This window comes from Sceloporus occidentalis, unplaced genomic scaffold (assembly GCF_023333645.1).
Source record: "Sceloporus occidentalis isolate IW3139 unplaced genomic scaffold, rSceOcc1.0.p SCAF_6, whole genome shotgun sequence".
NCBI classification, from domain to species: Eukaryota; Metazoa; Chordata; class Lepidosauria; order Squamata; family Phrynosomatidae; genus Sceloporus; species Sceloporus occidentalis.
Genome location: NW_028316986.1, coordinates 101284494 through 101302772, shown reverse-complemented (window position 1 = coordinate 101302772; position 18279 = coordinate 101284494). Strand labels below are relative to the sequence as shown.

At 40.1% G+C, this 18279-nt stretch overlaps 1 protein-coding gene across 1 annotated transcript; it reads right to left on the bottom strand.

Annotated features, from left to right (window-relative positions):
- Nucleotides 1–391: 391 nt before the first annotated feature.
- Nucleotides 392–17839, bottom strand: LOC149311186 (amine sulfotransferase-like). Its single transcript, XM_089528495.1, has 7 exons — nt 17768–17839; nt 15876–16025; nt 12208–12416; nt 9338–9464; nt 5614–5708; nt 4707–4887; nt 392–980 (listed from the first exon to the last, which is right to left on the bottom strand). Exons 2-7 carry the CDS (start codon nt 16012–16014, stop codon nt 859–861), a joined length of 873 nt encoding a protein of 290 aa, XP_089384621.1. The 5' UTR covers nt 16015–16025; nt 17768–17839; the 3' UTR covers nt 392–858.
- Between the last annotated feature and the right edge of the window lie 440 nt (nt 17840–18279).

The window sequence follows — 18279 nt, the reverse complement described above, 5'->3', positions numbered from 1 at the left end:
GGCCAAGGTGGATACACTAACAAACCTTTTTGATACAAAATAAAAAAAAGGAGTAGAATATTGGAAAGATATAATCCGTATCTGGAAGGACAAATGGAGAAGTTAGCTCCATATTAAAATGATAGTGTATGACACTTTTTATCTGTATGTTTAGCATTTCTTTAATATTTTGAGGCTAAATCCATACTAATTAGATTTCTGTAGTATTAAATAAGTGTTAAAGAGTTTTGATGAAACATGAAGTGTAAGGTGAAATACAAGGAAGTAAATATTTAGAAATTTACTTTTGAAAAGCTGCAGAATCTTAAACATGAAAGAAATTTACTGACACTGAGGGTTTAGAAGTTACTTAATTTTAATACTATTAATTTTTGACTTTTTAAAAAGAAGAGATTTTTTTGTTCATTTAACAATAACATATTTTACTGTAAATATTGTCTTATGAATGACTACATAGTATAACTGAATAACTATACATATAAGATTTCTTGGCTAATAAAAAAAACTGTAATGCCATTATCCTTTTATCCTTTGTAATTCTGTGAACATTGCAATGCTTTGTATGTTGTCTCTGGCCAAATGAAAAATACAAAATTCTGTACATGAATAAATTCATCATACAAAATAAAAGGCTTAAAATTCTCCCAGGCCAACATCTGAGTCAACATTCAGCCTAGATACTTCAAAATGTGTATATTTTAAGAAAGCCATTAGAATCTGGACATTATGAGAACTGTGTCTACTTTACTACCCAAATGTGCAAACTGATTTGGGGGGGGGGGGGGGAGGAACAAATTGATCGCTTCACCAAAGTAAAAATCTGTGCAAAGCAAAACAGGCAGGTTTGTTCTTTGTATTTCAAAATTCATTGATATCCCAGTAGAATTTGAATGGCAGTTTTTCCATCCTCCCTTTAAAAACACTGTCAAACCTTTCACTTTGTGCAACTGTCATCATGTTTTTCCAGTCTCCAACGGTACCTGGGACAGTATTGAGAGAGAAATGGGGATGAAAGTGATGGTTAGCATCCATTATCTATGAATGGGATGGGGTAGTGGCCAAAAAGCCATAATGCTTACTGTGGGGAACTATTTGGTGTGCCACTACTTTACAACTGCCTGCTTTCCAGTGCACTGTGAGATCAGATAGAAACAAACATTCAGGGCACAGTAGCAGGAATTCATAGGATTTCCTGAAGTTCATTAATGTGGTAATTGATCATACAAAATACATAGAAACCTAAATTAAAGTTTTCTTATCCTTGATTCCAGTGTGTTTCACATCACTCATCCAGATGTTATGTCTCCCTAACAGCAACATTAGCTGTATGTTCATGTTCCCCAGTCTAGCTTTTCTTTTCTGGTAAAAAAAGGAGGAGAGTGAATTGTCCCTTTTGAAAGCCTACTGATGTGTTAATTCACTCTTTGAACAGATTTCAAACCTCCACTGTGCAGTTTAATATTTGTGTTAATGCTTTTTTTCAAAACCAGATAGTATAAGCTTCTGGCCACTTCTGGTTGTGTTATTTTTTTGGCTTTTTTGACACTTCATGCAGTTTGTGGGTGGTTCTTGGTTTGGAAAATTGACTTCCAGACTCCCTGCAGTTGCTCACCCCTCATTTCTACACTTACAAATGGGGGAGACAGAAGAAAAGCCACCACCACCACCCCAGAACAGAGTCTGCTATCATTTGCTTGCTTGCTTGCTGCTGCCGCCGCTGCAGTTGCTGCTGCAGTTTGCATCTCTCCTGAGGGACCTCTGTCTTTTTGGGACTGCTGCCTGTCCAGACCAGGATCTAGGCACCCGGCCACTTACTGCTATACAACCAGTGAGGAACACCTGTGCCCCTTGGGAAGAAGATATAAGCTGGGACTGAGGGGAGCCAGAAGAACAGTTGTAATGAAATGAGTGGGACAGATACTAGATTGACTATGATGGAAGACCTGGAGTGAGTCCAATCAACCACAGGCTTTCATTGGAAGACATATGCCATGGTGATGGTGCCAGCAAAGAAATTATACTTCTCTGTCACCATTGCATCTGCACAGTGTCATTCAGCAGACCTGTTTTGAGTGGTCAGGGGCTTTCCACACTCTGGCCCACAAGAAAAAAATGAAGACCACTTGGAAGCTCACTGTGAAGAATTTGCAAGACACTTTGCAGACAAAATCATTCGGATCTGCTCTGACTTGGATGCCATAATTGACACAGGTCCAGTGGATGGAATCTTGACACTTGCTTGCCCTGTATTATTGGATAACTTTCAGTTTGTTCAGTCTGAGGATGTGGACAGGATCCTTAGAGAAGTGAGACCTACCACATGCAAACTGGATCCTTGCTCTTCCTAGCTTCTGAAAGCAGCTAGCATGGCTTCTGAAAGCAGTTAGACTGGCTGAATGGTTAAGGGGAGTGGTAGTGGAGACTCACTGTAGCCAGGCAGATTTCCATCCTGCCTAAAAGAGGCTATGGTGAGGCTGTTAGAATCATAGCGTTGGAAGAGACTGCAAGGACCATCCAGTCCAACCCCCTGCCATGCAGGAAATCTCAATCAAAGCATCCCTGTCAGATGGCTATCCAGCCTCTGCTTAAAGACCTCTAAGGAAGGAGACTCCACTACACTCCAAGGGAGTGTGTTCCACTGTCGAACAGCCCTTACTGTCAAAAAGTTCCTCCTAATGTTGACATGGAATTTCTTATCCTGTAGCTTGCATCCATTGCTCAGGGTCCTAGTCTTTGGAGCAGCAGAAAACAAGCTTGCTCCCTCCTCAATATGCCATCCCTTCAAGTATTTAAACAGGGCTATCATATCACCTCTTAACCTTCTCTTCTCCAGGCTAAACATACCCCAGCTCCCTGAGTCGTTCCTCATAGGGCATGGTTTCCAGACCCTTCAACATTTTAGTTGCACTCCTTTGGACATGCTCCAGCTTCTCAACATCCTTTTTAAATTGTGGTGCCCAGAACTGGACAAAATATTCCAGGTGGGGCCTGACCAGAGCAGAATAGAGTGGCACTATTTTGATCCTGTCCTCTGGGGTATTAGCTACTCCTCCTAGCTTGGTGTCATTTGCAAATTTGATAAGTATGTCCCCAATTCTTTCATCCAAGTCATTGATAAAGGTGTTGAATAGCACTGTGTCCAGGACAAAACCCTGTAGGACCCCACTGGTCACTTCTCTCCAGGATGAAAAAAAGCCATTGTTGAGCACCCTTTGGGTTCGGCCAGAAAAGACCTCCCTGGATCCCACTATTCTGGATAACTACTAGCTAAGGTTCTGGAGTGAGTGGTGGCTTCAGGGGTTTCGGAGTAAAACAAATTATCTAGATCCATTTCAATCTGGCTTCAGATCTGGCTATGGGAGGGAGACAGCTTTTGTCACCTTGGTAGATGACCTATGCAGGGAGCTGAACAGGGTGTGTATGTCCCTGTTGGACTTGCTGGATCTTGGTGGCTTTTGATACCATCGACCATGATATCCTTCTGGTCTGCCTCCCTGAGATGAGACTTGAGGCACTGTTATGCAGTGGTTACAGTCTTTCTTGAATGGGCAAACTCAGATGGTGTGGGGGACCCCTGTTCAACCCCCTGGCTGTTGGCCTGTGGCTCTGTTTTGTCCCCTATGCTACTTAACATATAGATGAAACTTCTGGGAGAGGTCATTCAGAGGTTTGGGCTCCGGTGTCACCAGTATGCAGATAACACCCAACTTTATCTCTCCTTTCCACCTGACTCCAGGGAAGCTGTCTCTGTGCTGAACCAGGTCTGCTGTCAGTAAAGGACCGGATGTGGGCAAACAAATTGAAACTTAATCCAGACAAGACATAGGTGATCCTGGTGACACATGCCTTGATTACATCCCGTTTGGTCTACTGTAACACACTCTATGTAGGGCTGCCTTTGGAAACTGTTAAGGTACTCCAGTGGGTACAAAATCCTTCAGGTAGAATGCTGACTGGGGCCAGTTACAGGGAGCATATAACTCCTTTGTTTAAACAGCTTCATTGGCTACCAGTTTGTTTCTGGGCACAATTCAAAATGGTGGACATGACCTATAAAGTCTTATACATCTTAGGTCCAAGCTATTTGAGAAACTGTATCTCCTCATACGAACCAGCCAGAGCCCTAGTATGTTGAGGAGAAGGCTTTCTCTTGGTCCTGCCAAGATCACAGGCTCACTTGATAAGAACATGAGAGAGAGCCTTCTCAGTGGTTGCTCCCACCCTGTGGTACTCCCTGTCTTGGGAGGCTAGGCTGGCCCCCTCCCTGCTTGCTTTTTGCCAGCAAGCCAAGAAGCAGGCATTTGATATGTAATTGATACGAGGGTGGCATTTATGGAGCAGGTGGGGTTTAGTTATGCTTTTAACTTTTGTATATTTTTATTGCGATTTTATATTGTATTCAGATTATTTTAATGAATTTTACTAAGATTTTTTCAATGTTTTTATCTGTGAGGCACCTTGGGTCTCTCCTGGGAGAAAGGCAGCAAACAAATGAAATAAATAAATAAATACTATATTGGCAAAATTTATATTAAGAGATAATTGAAAGCTGAACAGTTCAGCACAATACAATAATGTTGATCAAACCCTGAAAAATTAAAAACATTTTTCTATGTGCCTAAAATACATGTGAATGGAAGTCAGCTCAAGTTGTAGGTTATTCACACAAGCTCCATCACACTGGCTATCATTGGCCACTGACTTACCTTTACGCAGAAAGCGTCCTTTGGTGAAATCTAGGATTTCGGGGGGCAAGGTTGTATAATTAGCTCTACGATCCACACTCATTTTGCCAAATGAAGCCATTTCCACTACATCACCCAGCTCCTCTTCTGTCAGTCTCTTTCCTAAGAAGTTGCATATTTTCTGTACAGAGCTTCTCAGATCCTAAGAAGAAAGATGGTTTAGCTGTGACACCATGCATAACTAAAGATCACCACAGAATACTCATTTCACAGGTTAGATTGGACAGTAAGAGCAGTTTGATAAGAAATAAAAAAAAGATGGCACCACCTAGTAGGCTATTAGAGAACTTTAAAATCTTTTTATCTTGATCTGAGTTTATAAACCAGTCTCCTGTTAAGGTAGTGAGTCAGAATACCTTTAGTTGTGACTACTTTAATTCTATTGTTTCAATAGTTTATAATTTTATTACATTGTTGTTTTACTAATTGTATTCTCAACCACTTTGAGAGGCTGAAAAACAATTCTAGGCATAAATATTTGAAAGTTGGAAAAGCTTTGTAACTTAAAAGAGCTCATTTAACCTTTCTGAACTTTGGGACAGAATAAACTTTGTATTTCCACCTCTGAGCCCTGCCACTAAATGGAGGTTTTAAATGAATATAAAGCATTCATTCCAAAAGACACTGTTGATACACGAAAAATCTGTTGCACTTCCTCAACAGTAAAGGGCATGCAAATGGTGAATTCTTCCCCAAAGTAAAGTCTGGTGGAGAAGGAAACAGAGGGGGAGGCAACAATGACATTCAGTTTCAATCTGGTGGTATTTAACATCCACATAAACCCTCTCAGTCTTGTCCTGTCCTGCCTTGCCCTGCCCTGCCCTGTCCCTTGGGAAACAGCAAGTGGACAAGCTGTGTTGTACCTTACCTTCTTCATTTCTTCATACAGAATGAAGAGAATATTCATGTTGTCCCTCTGAGTGACCCAGCCTTCTATATGGTCTAGCCATAAATCACCTACAACTTGTTAAGAGAAAGAGTAAATGTTAGAGTAACTGAACACAGGTTTTGGTACTGCAGGTTGCTTTGCTATTTTCAGCAAAGTTCCAGTGCAGATCTAGTCTCAAGTAAAACTAAATGCTTTGATTTTATGAAAGGGCTGATTCTTCCATTAGGCAGAGTAGGAAAGATGCCTCCTGAAGATGTAACTGAGGAAGACACTTGTGCGTATCACAAGTCCTCCTGTCAGTACTGCTTTAAGGTACAACAGACAATGCTCCCCATCCAGTGCTGCTGGCTTTAAGTTATGGCACTGAGTACTGAAACATCATCTTCCCCCTGTGCCTCAGGCAGCACTATGTCATAGGCCAACATTCCCCTCTCCTCTTCATTTGCATTTTTCATGCATACAACACCGTATTTACTAAGCTGATGAAACAACCATGAAACAGAAAATGGTTCACAATATTGTTATGGACAAATATGTAGAAAACAATTAATGCCTGCTTTCTTTCCCTGGAACAGAATTGTCATGCCAGATAACCAGACTCTTTTACTGCACTTAGAAGAAGAAAATATGGCCAGTACATTGTACTATCTCTCCCTTTCAGCAACATCATTGGAGACTGGTTTGTATTATTTTTTTTATAAAAACATTTTAAAACTGTCTTTCATCTTTACAGAATATACACAAACAATATACACAATATACACAAACTAGACAGTCCAACGGGGGGCATGGGACAAAGGGGATCTGATCCTAACCAACAGGAATGACCTAGTTAATAATAATAATAATGATAATAGTTTATTATTATTAGATCGAGGCGGGAGTACAGCAACAAATTTAAAATTACAGTTAATTAAAATACATTCTCATATCACAAAATCTTAAAAACACATCAATAACCCTATACAGGTACAATATCAACATCTAATTTCCCGAATGAAGTGTCATCTTAAAGCTATTATAGCAGGTCAGGGGAATAATGGAGTGCAAGTGGTGGGATCCTTAGGTGGGAGTGATCATGCACTCCTGGAGTTTGTTATACAGTGGAAAGGAGAAGCCAGGCATAGTCAGACACACATTCTAGACTTTAGGAGAGCTGATTTCAGTAAATGTAGAGAAATACTTGGGGTGATCCCCATGGTCAGGAATACTAAAAGAGATGGGAGTTCAAGATGGATGGGAGTTTCTTAAAAGGGAGAAGGCACACTTTCAAACAGTTCCAATGAGGAAGAAAAATGGGAGGTATCTCAAGAAACCAGGATGGATGACTAAGGAACTTTCAACTTAGCTAAGTTTTAAACGGAACATGTATAAGAAATGGAAAAAGGGGGAAATCACCAAAGAGGAATTCAAACAAATAGCGAGCACATGTAAGGGTAAAGTCAGAAAAGCTAAAGCACAGAATGAACTCAGGCTTGCTAGAGTGGTTAAAAACAACAAAAAGGGCTTTTTTTGATATGTCCGCAACAAAAGGAAGAAGAAGCAAATGGTAGGGCCACTGCGTAGAGAAGATGGCAAAATGCTAACAGGGGACAGAGAAAAGGCAGAATTACTCAACACCTTCTTTGCCTCAGTCTTCTCAGAAAAGGCAAAGGGTGCTCAACCTGAGGATAATGGAGCAGAGGACAGAATAGGGGAATTTCAGTACAGAATAAGTAAAGAAATAATACATAAATATCTGGTTAATCTAAATGAATATAAGTCTCAAGGACCAGATGAACTCCATCCAGGATATTAAAAGAACTGGCAAATGTAATATCAGAGCCATTGGCAATAATCTTTGAGAACTCCTGGAGAACAGGAGAAATCCCAGCAGACTGAAGGAGGGCAAACAATGCCCCCATCTTCAAAAAGGGGAAAAAAGAGGATCCTAACAATTATCATCCAGTTAGTCTGACATCAATACCAGGAAAGATTCTAGAGCAGATCATTAAACAGAGAGTCTGTGAATATTTAGAAGGCAATTCCATAATAACAAAAAGGCAACATGGGTTTCAGAGAAACAGGTCATGCCAGACAAATCTGATCTCTTTCTTTGATAAAATTACCAGCTTGGTAGATGAAGGGAATGCTGTGGATATAGTATATCTTGATTTCAATAAGGCCTTTGACAAAGTTCCCCATGACATTCTTGCAAACAAGCTTGTAAAATGTGGGCAAGACAAGGTAACTGTTACATGGATTTGTAACTGGTTGACCGGCCGAACCCAAAGGGTGCTCAACAATGGCACCTTTTCATCCTGGAGAGAATTGGGGTCCCACAGGCTCTGTCCTGGGCCCAGTGCTATTCAACATCTTTATCAATGACTTTATCAATGACAAAATTGGGGGCATGCTTATCAAATTTGCAGATGACACCAAATTAGGAGGAGCAGCTAATACTCCAGAGGACAGGATCAAGATTCAAAATGACCTGAATAGACTAGAAAGCTGGGCCAAAGCTAACAAAATGAAATTCAACACGGAGAAATGTAAGGTACTGCACTTAGGGTGGAAAAATAAAATGCCCAGATATAGGATGGGGGACACCTGGCTGAAGAAGACTACATGTGAAAGGGATCTAGGAGTCCAAGTTGACCATAAGTTGAACATGAGTCAACAGTGCGATGCGGCAGCTAACGAGGCCAATGCGATTTTAGGCTGCATCAATAGAAGTATAGTGTCTAGATCAAGAGAAGTAATAGTGCCACTGTATTCTGATTTGGTCAGGCCCCACCTGGAATATTGTGTTCAGTTCTGGGCACCACAATTCAGAAAGGATGTGGAGAAATTGGAGTGTGTCCAAAGGAGGGCAACTAAGATGATGAAGGGTCTGGAAACCATGCCCTATAAGGAACAAATTAGGGAGCTGGGTATGTTTAGCCTGGAGAAGAGAAGGTTAAGAGGTAATATGATAGCCCTGTTTAAATACTTGAAGGGATGTCATATCGAAGAGGGAGCAAACTTGTTTTCTGCTGCTCTAGACACTAGAATGTGGAACAGTGGATGCAAACTGCAGGAAAAGAGATTCCACCTCAACATTTCGAGGAACTTCTTGACAGTAAGGGCTGTTCAACAGTGAAACACACTCCCTCCAAGTGTAGTGGAGCCTCCTTCCCTGGAGGGCTTTAAACAGAGTCTGGATGGCCATCTGTCAGGGATGATTTGATTGGGAGTTCCTGCATGGCTGGGGGTTGGACTGGATGGCCCTTGTGGTCCCTTCCAACTCTATGGTTCTATGGTATATCACTCTTTGCTTATTCATATCTTACACCTGTAATTTTGGTCTGTTAGTGGTATACTGAACAAGAATATAAGAGGGTTATATTCCCAAGGTCCTTTTACAAATAAAGGTTATCAACTAGGACAATGAAAAAAGTTACTCAGCATGTAGTTGGAATGTGCACCATTGGGTTGCCTTGGGAGTGGCCAGTGCAGACAGTGGGAGTGTAACCCACTTCCGGTAATAGCTACTTTTTTCTGCCCAACTGATCCGCTTGTCAGATTTTTCTCTGCTCAATATGTTGTCCACCACATGTTATCTGTGTTCAGATTGTGTGATATTAGGAAATCACTTCTTATGCCACATTTAAATTTCTGGGCAAACACTATAAGTTATGGAAAGTCCATGACAACTGTATGTTCCAAATCTGTTAATGCTTACATCTGCCAGCCAAAAACATCTCCATAAACACATCAAAGTCTTCTATTTCTTCCATGTTGCCAGAAACTTTGGAAAAATGATAGAAGGAGACCAAGACATCCTTTGGGTTTCTGGCCACATAAATAATCTGCAAAAACAATGATATAAAAATTTCTAGTGAGGTCAAATATTCTGATCTCTCAAACATAGGAAAAGGACTTTCTCTCAAATCCAGTTCATCTCATCATATTCTCTGGTTTCATACTAATTTTACTCCTCTTTAAGGTAGTGAATCATGATCCTAGCAATGTGGGCACCTTATTATTTAAAATTTCCTCCCTCCATGACTGAACATCTGTATGAAAAAGAGCCAAGTGAGTTTCAAAAGCCTTTGAACTGCTGAAGGAAGGGAATATTAACTTAAAAGGAGAAAGATGATTTGGAACTTTATTTTCTGAGGTTTTTGCCTCCAACATAAGGCAGGGGTAGACTCTTGTTTTGTTTTAGAAGGGTTTTGTTTGTTCAAGGGTGAAAAAGTCCTGTATAATGTGCTGTATTATCTATTTGTTAGTTTTCTCCCCTTTTTATGGTTATGCTTTTAAAAGTTTTAATTCTAATTTTAGTATAATCATTCTTTTACTTTTTGTAGAATATAATTTTTAGTTACATTTGTTTAGGCTTTTGTAAGCTGCTTTGAGTCTCAAACTGAGGAAAAGGCAGGATACAACATTAACAGCAGCAGCAGCAACAACAACAACAAATTAACTGACCTTGGAATTAACCTCTGAAGGAGGTACATCAGTGTAAGAGGACATTATTTAAAAAGATTAAGAAATAAAGGATGGCCTCTTGAGGATTTTCCCATTGTCTTACGATAACCTTTACAGCATATATGTCAGGAACTTTTACAATGGGAAATGATAGATGCTTTACTTTTTTAATCCCATGATCATTAACCTCCTGTAGATGACTGAGCAGAGTGTTTATTGCAGATGCTCATTCTCAGAAGACCTTTGTATCACAGGCTTTGTCTGAACTGGTCAGAACACTCCAAGGGCAGCTCAGAGTGTCTTGATATTACAGCTGCCCCATCTTCCCCAGTTATCTCACTCTCCATTCCCATGGCAAAACAGCTGTCTGCATGGGCATCGTGTTTGGCTACTGGGTAAGTCTGCTGCCGCCATGTGCCACTCACTTCTGAGGTCAGAATGAGGCACATGCTAAATGCTTCATTCTGATCACAAGTTAAGCTATTATTATTATTATTAACCTTTATTTATAAAGCGCTGTAAATTTACACAGCACTGTACATACAATCTTTTTAATTGGATGGTTCCCTGCCCTCAGGGTTACAATCTAAAAGTGCTTCATTCTGATCTCTGAATGATTGACATGGCAGACATGCCAGGCAGCCCAGTGTCCACCCATGCAGACAACCACCAGGACACAAAAATTCCAGGGTCCAGATGTTTCTGGAAGATGTGGAGCAACAGGTAACTTTTTAAAATTTATTCTAACCATGTTATTCCTTTGTTTTGGTGGAAGATGTGCACGCACTGCACACTTGCACACACCAGAACCAGGTTTTGGCCCATGCATGCATTGTCTCAACAGGATAATGCAAGAATGAAGAGGATGGGTCTTTTGGCCCATGTAGACAAGGCCCAGGTTCTTTTAGCCTTCTCACTCTAACATCTAAGGCCCCATTCATACTGGTCTAAAAGACCTGGAAGGAACTGGGCTGATCCGGATGCCCCTCCCCCGAATCGCTCCGTTAGCAAGTGCCCACTACAAATTTGAAATCGAATGCATTTTGACCTGCAAATTAGAAATCGAATGCATTCTGTGTCTGCTGGCGAGGTGGCTGCTGCCAATCAAGCTATCGTCATGGTGACGTTTGCAGGGCATCGGGGAAAGTGTCCTCCCTTTTTAAAGAGCCAGGCACAGGGGTTTCAGCGGCTGAAGCAGGGAGAGAGATGCCTCTCTCTCTCTCTCTTTTTTTATAAACCTGTGGGCTTTTGGGTCAGATCTGCCCCTGTCCCAGGCAAAGGATGGGATTGCCATGCATTTTTTTTATGCTTTTAAAAGCAACATTAGCTTTCCCTTTGCTTCCCTTGCTGTATCTGCTCAAGAAGACAAACCATGCGCATATTTGCTCCAAAAAAATTGTTAAAAATGTTACATTGATTGTTTGCAACCTTTGTAGCTTCCCCCTCTGCAGAAGGCAAGGAGATCCAAGGATATAAAGTGCAAGCCCAGCTCCATCTGCCTCTGGAATACAAACATAATGTATTCAATGCGCATATTTGCTCCAAAAAAATTGTTTGAATTTGAAAAGGGGGGGGGGGGGTTGCCTGACATGAGCTCCGTTCGTGACCTGAATTTTTTCCTCCTGCAAGGGAAGGAATGCCCAGCGACAGAGGGCTTTGGGCAGGGGATGCAGGGAAAAGAGGCTCCTAAAGAATGCCTTCCCTTGCTCCCTTCTTCCCAGGGCTCTTTCCTCCTCCCCCTCCCCTCCGAAGAGGGGAGGAAATGCCTTGCCCTTTGCCCACCCTCTGACCTAAATCCCTCTCTCAATTTGCCTCGATCGTGATCGAGGCCAAGTTCTCATTCCCAGGACCCGGGGTTTTCCAAAAGAAACGGTATTTGCGCCGATTTCAAAAACACCGCGCTAGGGGCCATTTAACACGGAACGGGTGTGCAAGCCCCGGATTCGCTTGTGTGAGATTCAGGGTGAGTAGGAACTTCACGTGATTGAATCGGTTTCAGAACCGATTTTTTTTGTAATGTGAATGGGCCCTCAATATCCTGTAGACTCTTTACAGCAAAGTTTCCTACTCTATTATGAGAACAAAAAAAGTAAACAAAATGATAGAATTATAAGGCCTTACCTTTCCTCTTCCATTTTTTAATGCTTTTGGCATGAAACGATAAGGCATATGGCTACCAAAGAGACGTGGTGATGGGCGATTAAAATAATCTCTATTGCGAATGTTGTATTCCAGCCATGGAACTCTGTCTAACAAATCAGTGTCTTCAGTCCCATTTCGATGACCTTCATGATAAATCAGGCTCAAAATATTCTGGGTCCATATGGTGCCTGTGTAAATATGAAGAGCCTGATTTAATGCATTCCCAAACATCATGACACCCTTTACAGTCGGCCCTTCTTATACATGGATTCAAGCATACACGGTTTGAAAATGTTAAAAAAAGTATAAATTTCAAATATCAAACCTTGATTTTCCATTTTTTATAAGGGACACAATTTTGCTATTTCATTATATTTAATGGGACTTGAGCATTCACAGATTTTGTTATACATGGGGGATCTTGGAACCAAACCCCAGTGTATAACAAGGCTCCACCGTACTTGCAAGGTCACATAAAGGAAAATATCACATCTTTTTCACAGGGAACATATTTAAATTGCAATGTTGAAGAGAAAATAAAGGAGGGACAAGAAGGGAAGCACAGGCAACTGTGGCTGAATCAGTTCAGCAGAACTTTAAATACAGGAGTTTCAGGGTTTGGAGTATTCCTTTTGAACAATATTGTTTGCATTATCATTCCATGACCTCCAAACACAGTAAATTATCATGATTGTTCCATCTATTTATAAAGTAACATTTCTTTTGGCCATTTCTGCAAAGTAACTAAAATAATTTCTTTTCAATTGTCTTTAAAAACAACAACTGAATGCCATAAAACACTTTACTCCATCCAAGACCCACAACACAGCCTGAGGCACAGTAAGTGCCAGCACTTCAACCAGGTAATATTCTTCCTCTGCCATCTAGGCAGAAAACAGATTCATTAATGAAACAGTAATTAAAATTGTCATTGCACTGCAAAGGGGTGTTGTTATCCCCTCATTATTTTTAATCACCATGGACTCATCTGTACTTTTGTTACTGGGGAAGGCTCAACACATCAGGGAGAAGATGCACCCCCATGACTCCTCCAGAAAAGAGAGGTCTGCAGCTGTTCTATCACCTACTATTGTGGCCTCTGTTCACCAAGAACTGCTACCTATGTGCCTGCCTATTACCTGCTCAGAAGGACCATCTACATACCTGTAAGAGCAGGCTCCAGGCTCCCTAGGAACTGTTTAGTCAACACTAACACCACCTGCTCCCTTACCTGAAAGGGGATATTAAGGGAGGCTTGGATGGTGGTGGGCCCACTACCAGCAGGGTCACCCTTTTTGGTATTGCCCCTCTGGGGAAGCTGCTTCAGTGGTGGAGAAAAGGACAGTTACTCTGTTGGTAGATAGGAGGATTTCTTCCCCTCTTTATTTTAGTAATTTCCACTAAACTACCCTGCCTACAATTAGAGAGTAAATAAGGAATATTCAGAAATCATGGGAGAAGGAGCAGCCATTACAACATTAATAGGTAGCAGGAGATACAAAGTGTAGAAACAGAGCTATCAACATAGGAGAGGGGGGAGCCACAGAGTGGTGGTTGGCCCTAAATTGTCCCCCACCTCAAATAGTCTGGATAGCATTGGCAACTGTCCTGGGCTAAAACAGCTGGTGCCTTTTGCCAGGTTGGTAGATGGGAAAACATCTTTGCTCCAGGACTTAATCTTGGGTGAATATGACAACCTGGCTTGCGGTGTCAGATCTGGCTACAGTGATATCTGTCTTGGTTAAATTTCATTTGGACTAATGTCACACATTCTATGTGGTGTTGCCTTTGTAAATGGTTCAGAAACTCTAGTGGGCAGCCAAGCTATTGATTGGGGCTGAGTACAGGGATTATGTGACTCCCTCTGTTGAAATAGCTGCATTGGTTACTGGTCTGTTTCTGGGCAGAATTCAAAGTGCTTTTTCAAAAACCTTTAAATACTGCATGGCTTTTGGCCAGACTATGGGGCTTATCACATACATGTTAATTCAGCTTACCTCTATCTGGTTTAAAATTTAATTCAGGGGGTATCTTGATGTTATCAGATGGTTTTTACTACCAAATTTGCCACCCGAATACATCCCAGGTCTTTTCCCGCTTCCAGGGCTGCTCTGGCAGCCATTTTCTCAACTTGAAAACTCCCAGATCTGAAAACAGCCGCAAGGACAGCTCTAGAAGCAGGGGTGGACCCAGGCTGTATTCGGGTAGTAAAAACAGTCTGGTAACATCAGGATGCAGCCCAAATTAATTTTTAAACCAGATAAAAGTAAGCTGAATTAACATACATGCGATAAACCCCTATGTGAAAAACCATATCTCCAGGTCATGCATTACGATATGCAGGGAAGGACTTTCTTGCAGTCCTGCTATTTTCATAGACAGGCTTCGGGAGGACTCAGATAGAGCCTTCTCCAAGGCTGCTTTCAGGCTGTGAGACCCCCTTCCAAGGAAGGTCTGGTTGGCCCCCTCCTTTCCTCCTCTTTTTCAATTGGCAAGTGAAGACATTCTTATTTAGACAGGCCTTTTGACTTTTAATTACGGAGTTGCAATGCATATGTAGTGGGCTGTGCTGTATTTTTTAAATCTTTAATCCTTAAATGGAAGTGTATTGTAAATCTGTTTTAAGTATATTTAGTGGTTTTTAATAATTATGATGATAATGATAATAGTAATACTGTTATTTAATTTTCTTTTAATTTTTGAAATCAATGTATTAGCTATTATTGTTTTTTAAATAATAGTAAGCAGCCTTGGATCCCAGTTTGGGAGAAAGGCAGAATACAAGAGCAATCAATCAATCAACCAATCAATCAATCAATCAATCAATCAATCAAATGTTGCTTCAAAAGTTTGAGGGAGATTTGTTCACCACAATGGGCATCAGTTGAAGCTGTGCAGACTGGCTTCTGCAAGGGAAATATAGATAACTGGGTGTAGGAACATTTCTCAGATGAAGCAAGAAATGAGACGATGCTTCTGCTAACATTTTGGGAAACAGTTCATAACAGAAAATTAAGGGCTGATGTCTAAAGTCTTTACTGTGTAAATCTGAGAGTTTGAGATCCTTTTCTTTCTTGTGACTGATGAGTGAATTAGCAAAGAGGGAGCCAGAGAGGAACTTACTGATTTAAATCTTAGACGATGAGATTGCTAGTATCATTTTCCCTTTCAATTCATAAAAACTGACATTTTCAAACAGAATGTTTGTATTTTTAATCTGGTGACTCTCAACTACAATTAGTTTAAACCTCAGACTTCTATGCTTCCTTTTGTAATTGCTTCATATATGTCTTTCTGTGGACCACCATACTATTTTTATGTTTCTTGAAGTTTGTTTGCAAGATTTCTGTTTGTTTTGTTCATAGCATTCTCCTCTATTCATAAGCAGTTTATATAGATGGAAAACCCACCAATAGCAGCACTATAATAATCCAATTAAGACACATATGCTCCAAACATCTTTTTCCCATTAGTATTTTCTTTGTCATCTTCTCCCTTATAATATTCCTCTGTTCTGCACAACTGCCCCCCGCCAACCCTCAAAATGCTGGTCCATGAATTAATCCATTAAAATTCTCACTCTGTTCACCTTTTATATGAAGTTATTTAAAAAGCATCTTTCCTGAGTAAAATATTTCCAGTCCTACCTGATTTTGGAAAAGTGACCAGAAATACATCACTGTCCCTGATTTCAAAATCCTCCAGTGAATCAATGTATTCTGGTGTAGCAAAATTTGAGGCAAAATAGGATCCTTTGTGTTTGAATAGCTTGTCTGATGGCTCCATTCCTACTGTTGCTGAGAAGACAATAAAAACATGACAATAGCTCTTCCAGCTAGTTGGGTAGGTTGAAAAACAACAAGGTAATATAAGAAAAGTATTGTTAAAAAAACCATAGCTGAACATTCTTATCACAATTTTCATCGTATAGCATCTCTTGAGAAAAGAGACTCAGGAAGTCATGGAAGAGGCTCACACTTTCTTTCCAACCCAGGGCTATATAATAACACTGAGATCTTGTTTCATCTGTCTGTTATCATTGATAATTATTATCAACTAGTATTCAGTCCAATCACGTTGGGTTTTCTATTTTATTGGAAACTGTGATAATGTATAGGAAAAATAATGTACCTGTAAGTACAGATAAATAGGCAGTATTAATAGCAATGTTCTTTCCAGTGGTGACCGCCCTCATAGCTTAAAAAACAGTTTAGAACTCCCTGATTCTAGCTCAAGGCTGGCTAGTAACTGACAGGTCTGGGACCTTAAGTGGATATCTGACTTGGTTGGATCTTATTATATTTTGGACGTCAATTGTATAATTATCTTACTAAGTCAAATCTGTCAACAAATGTTCTGACATTTAATTAGTATTTTATTTCATTTTCAAAATTTCATTATAGTTTTTTTGTTGGATACACAAGTTGAAAACCTGATGGTTAGAATAGACTCATATTCAAAAATATCGAAGTGTTCTGAGGAGTGTTCTGTGCAGAAATATATGTGTTGTGTGAAGTCGAAGGCTCATGTGTTTATCTGTGGTGGAGAAGGTTTTCTGCACAGAAAGATTACTTTGATGGAGAAAAAAAATTATTTCCCCACAGCACTTCAAGATGTTTGAATACTGGGGCAATACGTAATATGTAAAAGTCCCACAGTTACATTATGCATCTCTACAGGACTTTCTCACTGTCCAAAAAAAGGGTTTTCGCCAGATAATGAACAATAGAGAATATTCCTTCCATTCCTCCTATAGCTGATGTTGTTATTATTATTATTATTATTATTATTATTATTATTATTTATATCCTGTTTTTCCCCATAACTGAGACTCAAAGCAGCTTACCATTCAAAAGAACAGTACAATTAAAATCATACAAAAATGTTCATTAATATAGAATTAAACTATTGCAATATTAAAACTGATCACTTGTTTTAAAAAATAGAATACAATTAAAAAAGATAAAAACACTCAAAAACAATACACATTAGAACAGTATAACACCTCAGGGCATTCTTTAAAAATTTTCTGTTTTAAAAGCCTATTTAAATGAAAAAGTCTTAGCCTCCCAAAGGAAGGGCAACCCGGGTCAAGGCGGGGGGAGGCATTCTGGCCTGCCTAGGAAAGGAGTTCAAGAGTTTAGGGGCATTCAATACATCTTGACCATTACCTGTGAATAGTGAAGGACCAGTATTCAGACCAACAATCTATGTATACATACGTTCACTGTCTGTAATTGTGCAGTAAAGTATGCCCACCCATAATTTCTCTTGCTCTCTTTCATTCATACCCTGTTCTACTTTGTACACTTGACACACTTTCTCTGGCACCAGAAAGGAAGCATAGGAGTTCATATGACATGAATTTTCATGCAACTGATGTAGTAAGGTGCCTCTCCTGAAAGCCACCTTCAGTTCCAGTTTTGCAAGAAAGGTAGAATAATAATTCTGAGACCGTTTCCACAAAACCTTGGCTTGTATTTTGCTTAATTTTTTGTTCAGTGAGCGAACACAAACAACACATTTGAGCAGCACTTACCTCTGGAGTTTTCTTTTCTACAGTCAGCAAAGGACCTTTCTTCCTTGAAGTATATCAACTTAATTATCAGGACTGGTTTTGTGGGTCTCCAACAAGCCAGTTACTTAACAGTACATTCTTAGGGCATGTTAATTTCTTTGTAGGACCTATATATTTAAATAGAAGGTTGATCCCTGGTTAATCATTGTATGAGCTGCTCCATCATTACATAAGCTGGTGTACACAAACACTTTACTGCCAAAAGGGAACTTACGTAGTAAGGGGTGAGTGTAATTCAGGTCAAATCAAATGCTCAGTCAATAAATCATTCCATCAGGATGTTCTAGCAGCCTTAAAAATTTACAAAGCCAAATTAACACCAAAATTACTTTACAGCATATTCACCTGGATTCCAGCCTTTAATAAGGAGATTGAGCGTTTGCAGACACATTTTTTCAGGAGACTATTATCTGTAACCTCCATGTGTCCACCATCTGACTCTCTATGCGGAAATGGAATTGAATGCTCTTGAG